The 12,500-nt window shown below is 37.3% G+C and overlaps 2 protein-coding genes across 2 annotated transcripts in view; both read right to left on the minus strand.

Moving 5' to 3' along the window:
• LOC137987904 (NLR family CARD domain-containing protein 3-like) overlaps nucleotides 1-12,500 on the minus strand; it is a 55,105-nt gene that overhangs the window by 33,767 nt on the left and 8,838 nt on the right. The window lies entirely within an intron of this gene.
• LOC137987924 (uncharacterized) lies at nucleotides 8,293-9,075 on the minus strand. The gene has a single exon (XM_068834008.1). The coding sequence runs from the start codon at nucleotides 9,073-9,075 to the stop codon at nucleotides 8,293-8,295; it is 783 nt and encodes a 260-aa protein (XP_068690109.1).

Below are 12,500 nucleotides of genomic sequence, written 5' to 3' on the forward strand. Positions count from 1 at the left end.
TCACCAACCACAAAAGTAATCTCCACATACCATTACTTGACCGTTTTTGCCCAATGTCCTTTGGACATTTTAAAGCAATGTTAAATTACGTAATTGGTTTGATTTTGTATTACTAACAACGATATCTCTTACTTCCCCAAAAAGAAACATTTGAACTGACTTCACTTGCTTCAATAGGCCACCCTCGAATTCAGCTTGAGAGAGAGGTTTAGAAGACAAAGACAAAGGAAAGTGGCCTAATGTGTTAATAACTTTCACATTCATTGCAACTTGTTTCTGTTGTTTTTGTCCTCTCTGCCTCGCTATCAAGCTGAATATTAATATTTTGAAAATGGCCTGTAGAGCATTTTCACTCACGTGACTGGCAACCATATTAGATTACTGAAACAAGAGAAAGTATTTGCATAAAAATAGAGTTCCATTCCCAGGGGATTCGTTTGGTACACCATCATGGCCGCCGTGACGTCATGTAAAAACGCTCTATTACATTTGATTTCAATACTTGTCAAACTGACAGTCTAGTAGAGCATCTGTGCTCAGCTATATGTTTGACCTCAACTTAAAGGGCTATGCCACATTCTTTTTTGGGGTGTTTCTGGCAAATCTGGCAAATAGGAATAACCGTAAGTTATTCCTATCATAATAAAATAATATTTATCATTACAACACAAAGATCACTCACTGTAAGAAAAACACAGACATTGTTTCAAGATTCCCTCAATGAAATCATTTTCAATCTTGTATTTTTTCTATCCATGTATCTATTTGGCTTTATTGTAATTCTTTTTTTGTTGCTTTACAGTTTGTTGCGGTTATTGAGATGTTCCATTATATTATCTTGTGCAGTTTGTCACTCATGAAATTACCTAAAATTGCATCACATATGTCCCTTTATCCCTTTAACATGAGCCTTATCATTATAAAATTAATAAAGAGGATTGGGCGATACAAGACACTTGTTGACTGTGTCATGCTACAGCAGTGAACAAAGAAACAGAGGAGGATCGACAGACATTCGGTGCAAGTCAACCACCAATTCTTACAGCAACTGCAATGCCCCTTGTTTTTTACAACTGACTTAAACAATAACCATGTCAATACGTGGACGTGTATGGCCTTATACGCGTATGACATATATTTTGGTTCATTATGAAACAACAAGCGCAACGCAACTTTTCGCCAATGGAATCTGCACGCTAAGGGTTCGTCACACCATTTTGCAACGTTGAGTTTCGCCCTCAACAACAATTTGCTCTGCTGGTCAACAATCAACTACTGTAGCTGTGTTTGTACATGTATGTGAAAGCACTGTTGCATCAACTAAAGGTCTTATTTGATGCCAACAAATGTCAACAAAGGAGCATGAGGTGTTTGAATCTGATGAGGTGTTTGAATCTGATCAAGGTATCAGCTTTTACAATCTCTGTACGGTGGCCAATTTACATTATCAACTCCGTTGATATAACCAAATTTTTGTATCATATAAAATCAACTTGCACAATCAAATGACACACGTGGGAATAAGGACACAACGAACTTGCGAACACTTTCCATTCAACAGGATATTTGAAAATTTTAGGCTGAAATTTTATTGAACAGGATGAACTTCTTTTGCCGGAAGATTTTCGAAGAGATCTCTTTCATTTTCTTAGAAAGGGCGAAAAATGTCATCTGAATTTTACTAGCAAACTAGTCCTTTTAACAGAAACTAAATGCACCTGCATTCTCGATTCGTCTTTGACAAAATGGCATGAAAATGTAGTAGAATGTGAGCAATTACAAAAAAGATTGATTCACGAAAACGCTCGAAGTCGCAAAGGAAATGTTCGATTCTCGTCACACTAATTAAATAACCTTCCTTAGCGCTTTTTTCACGTCCCTTGTGACTATCAGTCGGCTTCAAGGGTCAGTGACATTTAATAATAACATCTTTATAAATCTCGACTGATAAAAGACCCATCAGCCAAATCAAAGGATTTGCTGGTGTAAACCGGTGATCACTAGCCTAAATTATATTAAAAATGAAATAATAGTATCATTGAATATTTACAAATATACAGTCACATAAATTAAAATCAGGAATAGAAAGACTAATGAACACAACAAACACGTGCATCTTAATCAAGATTTTGAAAATAGAGGAACAATTTTAACTTAAATAACCATATCTACAATCGGCGTCAAAATTGTTGAGACAATCTTATCCTTTAGGGTCTATTTCAAGCTCTGTGCGAAAATGGCCCCCTCCCCCACACCCCCAGGACAATGTTGTGTTCTTTCCTGTTTTCTATGAGCCTTGTCAACAGCGGTACAACATTGATTGGGGGGGAGGGGGGAGAGGGAGGGGTATCCTGAACAAGTTTTCTTTGCAAACAATGAATGTGTGGCTGACAGTGTGCTCTGTTGGCAACTGTCTCAACGAATTTTGTCGCCAATTGTAGGTTGGAAGTTCCAGTCCAAGGCAGGTCCACTGGCCCACTGTTGAGTTACCTCTCAGCCTATCTATTAGTGAGCTATCTCTAAAAGCACGATCAAGCAACTGGGAGTGTTAATTTGCAACCAACGTTCAGGGTCACCCAACGAAAATATAGTTCAAAGCCACTTAAGCATAGCATTGTTAAAAGTATTTTAGTATTTAAATGGCAGATATAGGCATATTTTTATCCCCTAAAAATTTTTCATCTGTTCGGATTTCCTAGCTGAAAGTCTAGTGATCCGAAAATTATAGGGATCAAAACTTGCCTTTTCGAAAATTTCAGCCAGAAAAAAGGCTTCCAAAAGTTCTAAGTGACCTTTTTAGGGTAAAAAATGGGCAACTATACCATTTTTCAGATGTTCGAAGAGGCAGGTAACCAAGAAATTTTACAACAAATGTTCCGAAAATTCTAGATCTCAGGTCGTCTTCCGAACAGATATTTTCCAAAAATTGACGTTGGGTGCCCCTGAACGTTCACATTTTACAGAAACAACAGAATCCCACATAAACGCCACCAGGTGTCTGGTTTACACAAGATTATACCGTGCATCTTAATTCCTTCATTAGCGCATAACCACAATTCCTTGCGTTTTGAAGAAAAAAATTAACGTGTTTTTCTCCCGATTAGAGAGCTGCCTCGTTCGTTCGCTTCTGGCTCGTTCACTGTGGCATCAATTAGATTCTATATTTGCTACTACATTCAACAGTTTTCACTTAATATGTAGCAAAGGCAATGCATACTGGAGTGGCTGTTTGCGTCATTTTGCATGTACATGATCTTGCGTTGAATAAATATTACAAAGAAGCAGGAAACACTGACTGCTGCCAAACGGTTCTGTCATTTTGAAGAACTCCAGTGTTATGATTACGATTAATTTTATCGAGGTTTTGGTTTGTCAAATTAGTTTAAATAGTTCAGTTTATTGTTGTAAAGATTTCTTATTTTGACTGGTTTGTTTTATATCATCTGTCTAAAATAGGTGCCAAGCAAAGGTTATGACATTTTACAAGCAAGGGAGACTTATTTTGTCTGATTGGTTGATAATTTGCTTGTGCCCAGGTTTATTTGGCACGCACGCGAGCATAATAACAAACAAAATGGTGGCCGAAGATGTCTCGTTCCATTACTTGCTCAATGAATTTTTTTATAGCAACAGCATCGTGTACACCTTTGCTTCTTTCAAAATAGCGGTATTTCAGTGGTAAAACTTGTTTGCAGTCTTTTGTTCTTGCGTGATCGAATTTTCGTTGGCGGCTTCATGCACAATTGAGTTGGGCAGATTTCCGAGTTAAATGTTGTCATAGATTGATTGAGGTGGGAGTTCAGCCGAGGCCCTGTTGTCAGTTGAAGTCTGTTAAGGTTAAGATGAGTTCGCTATTCCTTTGGTTTTGTATATAATCTCAAGCTAACATAAGCAAGCACAGCCTGTTAAATGTTCTTTTAAAAATTAATGTATTTTACTTTGAGATTCCTTCTTGTCAACAGAAAAAAAAACTTATACAAAATGCCAGCGTTATTAATGTCCTCTTCTTCACCAGTTCCTAAATTTTATAACAATAGCTTGCACCTTTTATAACAATAGCTTGCACCTTTTATAACAATAGCTTGCACCTTTTATAACAATAGCTTGCACCTTCATCATTATTGGATGTGTTAGTGGCTGAGTTGCCCATGTGCAATGCCCATTAAAGTTCGTTCACCCTTGTGCACCTCACTGAAAATACTACACTTGCAAAACAGTGTTTGAAAACCTGAAACTTCTCTTAGCAACAATGCTATAAAATTTGAAGCTAACTTAGTTCCCTCTTAAAAATTTAAATTTCTATCTGCTAACCTCAAACAAACGGTTCTGTGACAATGTGACCCACAAAGGGTCACGCCATGCCTGATATATAGAAGCAAATACATGTACATATGCTTGGATGGCTCTGCTTCGAACATTATTTTGGCCAACGGGTGCACCACTTAAGGTGATTCCCTCGTTTTGCAGTGCGCATCTCACACTGCGCATAACATTGCGACTTCGGAGATGGTGGCGTTTCACGCCGGCGATCTGAAGAGACTCAACAATGGCCGCTTTTACTGTTCAAGAGCTTTTAAGTGCAATCATGATAACTCTTCTCGGTTAAGAAGGTGTTGTTTTGGAACTCGCCCTAGTCCTTTTGCAGAAAATGTTCATTTTGAATCCAAAATAGCCCCTTTGCCATCCATTTATCATCATGTTGCGAAGAAACAAGCAAAGTGACCCCCCATTTTAAATGGTTTTTTTAACTCGTAATAGGTACACGGAAAACATCATCATCATCATCATCATCATCATCATCATCATTTATTAAATTAATTTTATAAAAACAGAATTTATAATCTTATACAACCCGCAAATAGCAAAGCTAATCGGGGCGGATTGTATAATTTACAATAAAATTACATCAGTGTTTAATAAATAAATAAATAAATAAATAAATAATAATAATAATAATAATAATAATAATAATAATAGAAATAGATACACACATATATTCACAGATAGCTAGAATTTACATAGAAGAGCAAGAACTATAATAATACACATAACATAAGAAATAAATAATAAGAGCTACTAGAGCTTAATTAATGATAATTAGTAATTTTTAACATTAACGTAGAGACATCAACATAATCATCCTCATTACCAAGTACCGCAAGCAAAAATTGATGAAGTTTATTTTTGAAGGGTTTTTTCCTAAGTTTACGCAGTTCAGGCTTCAGGCAATTCCACAGCTTAGCTCCGAAAATGGAAAACGAATTAAGTTGAAGTCTTAGTCTTGATTTATTAACGTATAAATTACCAGCATCAGAAAATCTAGTGTTATATATATGAACGTCAGATGAACAAGTAAAAAGATCACAGATATTCTGAGGCGCAGAATTGGTAGATATGTCGTGCATAAGGGAACATACTGTTTCAAAATAAAGCATGTTGAGTGGTAAGACATCAGCAGAGACAAACAAAGGAATAGCATGAGATCTGTTACCAGCAAAGAACATTAGCCGAAGAGCTCGTTTTTGTAAGATAAAGACCTTCCTTAAATAGATCTGGGCAGCCTGGCCCCAGGCAGCAATTCCGTAGTATGTATATGGGAAGATCAGAGAACGGTAAATTTGGATTAAAGTATTCAGAGGGACAGAGTGCCTTAATCGCGATATAATTCCTACAACCCTGCTGATTTTAGAAGCAATGTAGTCAATATGATATTTCCAAGTTAAGTTTTTATCGATGAGAACGCCCAGGAACTTTACATAATCTTTGCATTCCAGAAACGTATCACAATTTGAGGCATTGTTGTATATCCTTATATTAATCTGATAATTAAGCTTCTTTTGTGATGGTCTAAAGATGACAAAATTTGACTTTTTTGCATTTATGGTCAGCTTGTTAGCATTCAACCAGTCACAGACTTTCTGCAACTCGATGTTGATTACATTTTCTAATGACTTCAAATCCTTGTCAGCAAACAGCAGGTTTGTATCATCAGCAAATAAATAAAAAGAAAGCTTCTTAGAAGAATTATAAATATCATTAATATATATCAAGAAAAGTAGAGGGCCTAGAACAGAGCCTTGTGGGACCCCTGTTAACACATTTCTTTTAGATGATATTTGTTTATCAATTTGAGTAGTTTGGGCACGGCCATTTAAATAGGATGAAAACCATTCGTTTACTGGCCCCCTTATACCGTAATGATATAGCTTGCTCAGAAGAATTGAGTGATCCACAGTATCAAAAGCCTTTTTGAAGTCGAGGAAAACACCGCAAGTAAACAATTTGTTATCCATATTGCTTTGTATCGAATTCACAATATCCAAAATTGCATGCTGAGTTGACATATTCTCACGAAAACCATACTGGCCATTGTACAGAAGTCCACTTAATTCGACATAAGATTTTAATCTATTATACATAACTTTCTCAAAGAGCCGATTGAAGAGCGAAAGAAGAGAAATGGGACGGTAGTTACTTGGGTCCGTTTCATCGCCACCCTTGAAGATGGGAACAACTTTTGCGTGCTTTAATTTAGATGGATATTGTCCTGTTAAAACGGAATTATTCATTATATATGCCAATGGTCGAGAGAGTACACTACTGGAAGATTTCAATACGCGAACAGGACAAGAGTATAAGCCATGTGATTTGTTAGTAGGGAGAAGCAGAATTTCAGTTTCGAATTCCATGGGAGTGACTGGCGCGAAGAAGAATGAACTAGATGAATTAGCAGCAGGGAGATAATCACCGAAATGATGATTAGCAGGAGGAACAGATGCCGCAAGTGTTTGACCCACGGAAGAAAAGAATTCATTGAGCACATTAGGGCTCGCAACAATAGGCTTACATCTTCTTTTATTTCGGCCGATGAGATGATTAATCCCGATCCAAGTTTTTCTAACATTTGTCATATGATCATTGAAATATGAATGATAGTACAACTTCTTACTGCAGCGAATAAGTGTAAGTAATTTATTGCGATAGTGTTTATATTTTTCATAATTTCCAGATGCAAATAGAGAATTTTTTACCTGTATTGACTTACGTATCCCCCTAGTGATCCAGGGTTTAGAAAATTGCTTGGCTTTGCGCTTTGATAAAGGTCGAAGGGGCGCATGTTTGTTTACTATTTTGTTAACGCTGTTAAAGAATTTAGAAAAACCAGCATCTGCACTATCTCCACAGTTTCTCATGGCCAAATCCCAGTTGATCTCGGATAATTCTGAATGAATTTTTTCCTCCGTGTCTCTTGAAAATTTCCGATACATAGTTCTTCGGGGTAACTCCTTTACTTTGAAAGACTTAATAATGCAAAATTGAGAATAATGATCGCTTATATCCGAGATTATATTACCGCTCGTGATTTCCCTACCGATTTGGTTCACGAAGATATTATCAATTAGAGTGGCTGACTTACTGTTGACCCTAGTTGGTTTATCAATTGTAGGAATAAAAGAAAAACTTTGCAGCGAAAGTAAGAAGTCTTTAGTAAAGTTGCAGGTTTCGGCATTGAGGAGGTTTATGTTGAAGTCTCCCATAACATAGATAGGCTTGCCAGATGTACTAAGTTTTTCTAAGGTTTCATCAAAATATGTCTGAAAGCTCTCAGGGGAGTTGTGCTGCCTATAAATTACACCACAGATAATGTTACTTTTCATTTCAAATTGTAATTCAACCCACAGGGCTTGAAAAGCGCGTGACGAGATTTTTTCAATGACTCTATACTTAACATTTTCATCAATAAACATTCCAACACCTCCAGCAGCAAGAGGTGTCGGGGCGAATTCAAAACTATAGCCAGAAATACTTGGATGATAATCAGACTGATCATTTTCAGTGATTCTAGTTTCAGTTATTCCTATAATATTAAAAGGATATCCAAGCTCATTAAGTAGATGAGTCTGCAGATTTTCAAAATTGCGCTTTAAGCTTCGAACATTCGTATGGAACAAGGAAAACAAATCATTGGTATCGTGAGAACTATTTTTCATCGCGTTAAAACTATGAGGCGAGAAATACCGACTGTGAATTTTTATATCTGCGAGATTTTGGTCCGGGTTGATATTACTAGCTGTGTTTAAACTGAATAAATCAAGGTCATGAAAACTGGAGAGCTTTTCTAGGTATTTTTTGGTTGGAAGAGAAGTAGTGTTGAGATTGTTAAATTGGCCGTGGAGCGGTACAAAATGGTTGACACCAAAATACGGTAACTCCCGAAACAAAAATCTTACAGTTTTCCGACATTCATCGTCTTTCATCGTCCGATGAAGTTATAAAAGGATACATGATAAGTCAGCCAAGCCTTGTTAAATCAGCAATGTCTCGTATCTTCAATGCTCGGGAGCTGCCGTCTTTCCGTAAATAAACGCAAGAGTTTTTAGTCCAACAAAATTGATAGTTGTTTTGCCCTTTGAATTTCTTCGCTTCGGTAAAGACGTATTGCATCTTCGGCGTCAAATGATCGAATATCCTGACAGATGAAAGAGATACCCCCTCGCCAAATCCCAAGGAGCTGGGGTCTGCCTTACATGCGTCGTTTCGTCGAGCCATAACAGCTTCCTTCGACAGTCTTCTGACAAACTTGCAAATTATCGGTTTCGGCGCTCCCGCTGTCGCATTCCTTTGTGGCACACGATGTGCAATGTCTATATCGTGGACTGAAACTTCAGCTCCCATACCAGAGAATAATTTGACACATAAGCGACTTGTTTGCGAGTAAGACTCTTGCTCACTCAGCTCGGGCATCCCTACGATCTTAACATTGTATTGATAGCTGTATTCATACATACTATCAATTGCCTTCCCTACTTCTTCCACTCTGTTGCTGATGTCAGCGAGCCAGGCACTAAGGCGTTTCAGTTCCTTACTCACATCTGCTTGGAATGTTTGAGACTGGTCATGTGCATCACTGTAAAACTGCAAAGCCGTTTCTGTTGCTTGTGCCGCATTGCGGTCCGGCGAGCTAGTATGTTCAGTGACATGTTCTTTCAGCTTGCGAATCTCTTCGGACAGAGCGTTGACTTGCTCTCTAAGCTCTTGGTTTTTCTTCTTCAAGGTAGCGTTGTTCTCAGGCATGATAAATATTAGTGTTTCTGGTAATTAAATGTGTATACTTATAGACCTATACGTTGAAAGGAAAAACGAAATAACGTGAAAAAGTATTGAAATTTGCCGGAGTGCTGATTCACACGGCCATCTTGGTCGCTCACCGCTGACCATACATATTTCAAGGAGAAAAAAGGTTGGATAGTAGTTGTAGTGAAACTGCATGTGGAGACCGACACTAAGTGTAAGGTGATGACTGTAGCGTTCCAATTTGCGTACATTTCTTTGCAAGATTGAACAATTTGAAATCACTTTAGCCTGGACAAACAAGTAGGTTCAAGTTTTCAGTAATACTCAGTAGCTTTTGCTATATAACAATTTTTCCGGTTGATCTAGTTTCGAACGCTTCCCGCGTGATTCGGTAAAAAACACTTCGAATAAAGGGTATACAGCGCGAAAACAAGCACGGTGAGCCCATCTTGTCATTGCATTGTTTTAATGTCCTGTGTATGGATATCAATTGTGCCAAGTTTGAAAAAAATCTGGATAGTACATGTACGTCATTTTCAAGGGAATTACCTTAAATTTCTTTTGATTTCACCAAATTATTGAGGTAGTCCTTGAAAATCTTTTGACCAAGCAGATCCCCATATCATGATTTAGTTATTGAGGTATAAACAGAAATGCAGAGGCATTCAAGTTTTCAAGTGCAATCTAATTCCACTCCCGAACTGTCGTTTTGACAAGAAATGCCAAAAAAGTTAACGGAAGGATCCACAAAATAATCATTTGTCCTAAATTAAATCTAAGGTTTGTAGAACTTGGTAAGAACTTTACATTTTATTGTAGATTATAGTTTCTATAAACTAGCAATGTCAAAAAGTGTGACGATATAGAACTAATATTTTCAAAATGAAATCCAACCAACGGAACTTTGTCTGGCTAGGGTAAATTGGAAGTGCACCATGACACATAACCAGATTTTGCCAACAGGTAGTACACTAGCAGAGGTATTCCCTGTTAATTCCCATATCACGAGGCGAGACAAAAGTCTCAGGGGTAAGACGACAAATTTCCATTTGAGGTTAAAACAAAAACTAAATTTATTAATCAAACCATTCATCTCGCCTAACAACAAAAATCATGGGTTTGAAACGACGACTGTACTATTCAAATGGAAGGATAAGTTACTTACAGTATTGTACTCGAGTTAAACAAAGAAATGATACAAATAAAAATAGTGACATTCTGGTTGAACAACACCATGGAATATAGAATGATAACAACACAATTTCTTTATCACCACAAAATGAAGCAAACAAAAACCTAAAATAGGAACTTGAGGAAACAAACAGTGATATTTATTTAGTTTGACATTAATTACAATCTGAAGCAGACCCTTGGACAGCACAAAAATGGATCGAAAGTGTGCTCGCCAAATACTCATTGCAGACAAACCGCCATCTTGACTGTCGACATCTTGACACGAAGACTTTCACTGACCGCAAAACTTCGATAATCGATGTCACACAAGATTTTTGTCTTAAACTTGAGTTGCTTTTCACGGTAATAATGTTTGATTTGGCTTGCTGACAACCTGTTTATGAAAGATTTATCGCTAAACTTTTTGGTTGTCCGATTTCACAGTGCACAAAACTGCATGATTGTCGAAAACTGAGAAAACAAAAAACATTTTACTTGCCTGCACAGTCAAAAGTCTACCTTGCTCATTTTACAACAAATCCCACTGGCACAATCAACCAGTTTCCGATAAAGCAAGTCTCGACTTTAAAATCCTTAGGTGTACATACGTGTATCGGTGAAAATCTTACTAGGGAGTGTCATATCAAGAAGCTTTCTAAAAAGATTGCTTTTGGTATAAGCTTCATTAAACGTATTAGGTACTCGGTCCCATGTAAGACTCTACTTTCAAGTTACAATTCACTAGTCCAACCACATCTCAATTACTGTAGCTCGGTGTGGGAGTCCTGTTCTACGAGTCTTTCTCAAAAGTTACAAAAATTACAAGATCACGCTGCACACATCATAACGTTTTCAAATTGTTGCGGATGGTAAATTGGGTCAAACTGGACCGTCAACACCTTGTTAATAAATCAAGATTGATGTATAAGATTGTAAACTAGATGCTCCATGGAGCGTACACTGGGTTGCCTGTGGTATGTGTTACACAAAAAATGAGGGCACTGAATTGGGTGGTATTAAACTGCAGCATTCCAGTTAATTTTTCCAAGTGGCGGGTCATTAAGACCATTTGAGAGGTCACCCAGATGTCGTGCCAGCAGAGGCCCTTTGGCTCACACGTTCACAAGTTTAATTATTTTGTAATATCCTGTCCCATTTTGAGGTCTTTTAGTTTTTAACCTTTGGTAATAAATTCAGTTTAAAGATAACAAAACATGCTCTTGAGTAAAATTCACTTGTTTCTTCTTTAAATAAAAAGTCTGCAAAAAACTAACTGCAAATTGCTATGACAGATGTTTTCCAGCATGTCTTGCAGTTGCACTAAGCAAACGTTTATTGCACACACTAAGGAAGGACTGAAGATGTTGTTTCCGCTTCATAATTCCTCTTCTTTTCAGTCTAATCTGATGCCAGGTCAAAACATTTTTTGACTTTACGTTTACACCAATAAGTTCCCGTAAATGCTGGGCGTTAACAGTAAAAGACAAGCCGAAAGACAGATGAAGAAAAAAGTAACAAAGTTTTCACATATAACTCTGAATTGAATTCTCATCGAAAGATCAATGACTTTTATGAATGAAGGGAAAGGTCGTAATGTTCTGTCAAAAGGAAGAAATTGATCACATGCTAGGCAAGCATAAAGGTGCATATAATCACCTTGGGTCATCTGAACGAACTACATGTACAAGAAAGAATGTTAATCGTTCGTCGTTTTCAGAGTACAGTACCCCTCAAAAGTAGTTTACCACCCTCGCGCGCAACGCGATTCGCGTCGCACGCTACACGAATCATGTCACGCGCAATGGCAAGAAATCTGTAAGTGCAGTGGCTTGACTCTCGCGCGATTTTAATTGACCTTTTGTTTCAATTTTAACCGTGGAAGGTGTTTGTGAAAGGCCAATTTTCGAAGAAAACATGCCTATGATAAATTGCAGTATCTTCATACAATTAAAAATTGAAGCGCAGCCAGGATTAGGCATATTAAAATACAATAAAAAACGTTCTCTGGCTAAAAATTTTGAAAAAGAATATAAGCTTTCGGCTGTCGATCTACAGCCTTCCACGGATAAAACGTTGAATGTAAATTAGTGAAATATATACAAAAAAGGCGAGATAAAAATGATAAAAAGAACAGAGTAAAGGTATGAAAAATGGTGGCTATTGTTTAAAAAGAATTTTATACTGATTAGGAATCGGCTTAAAGTTATTGTCAGCATGCTTGGTAGAAGAGGTGTGCCAGGCCTCTAGAGTTT

Source organism: Montipora foliosa, unplaced genomic scaffold, assembly GCF_036669935.1.
Source record: "Montipora foliosa isolate CH-2021 unplaced genomic scaffold, ASM3666993v2 scaffold_395, whole genome shotgun sequence".
In the NCBI taxonomy this organism is placed as follows: Eukaryota; Metazoa; Cnidaria; class Anthozoa; order Scleractinia; family Acroporidae; genus Montipora; species Montipora foliosa.

Bases quoted from the DNA above. Each gene is read 5' to 3' on its own strand.
- LOC137987924 (XM_068834008.1), bottom strand. From the start codon at position 9,075: ATGCCTGAGAACAACGCTACCTTGAAGAAGAAAAACCAAGAGCTTAGA.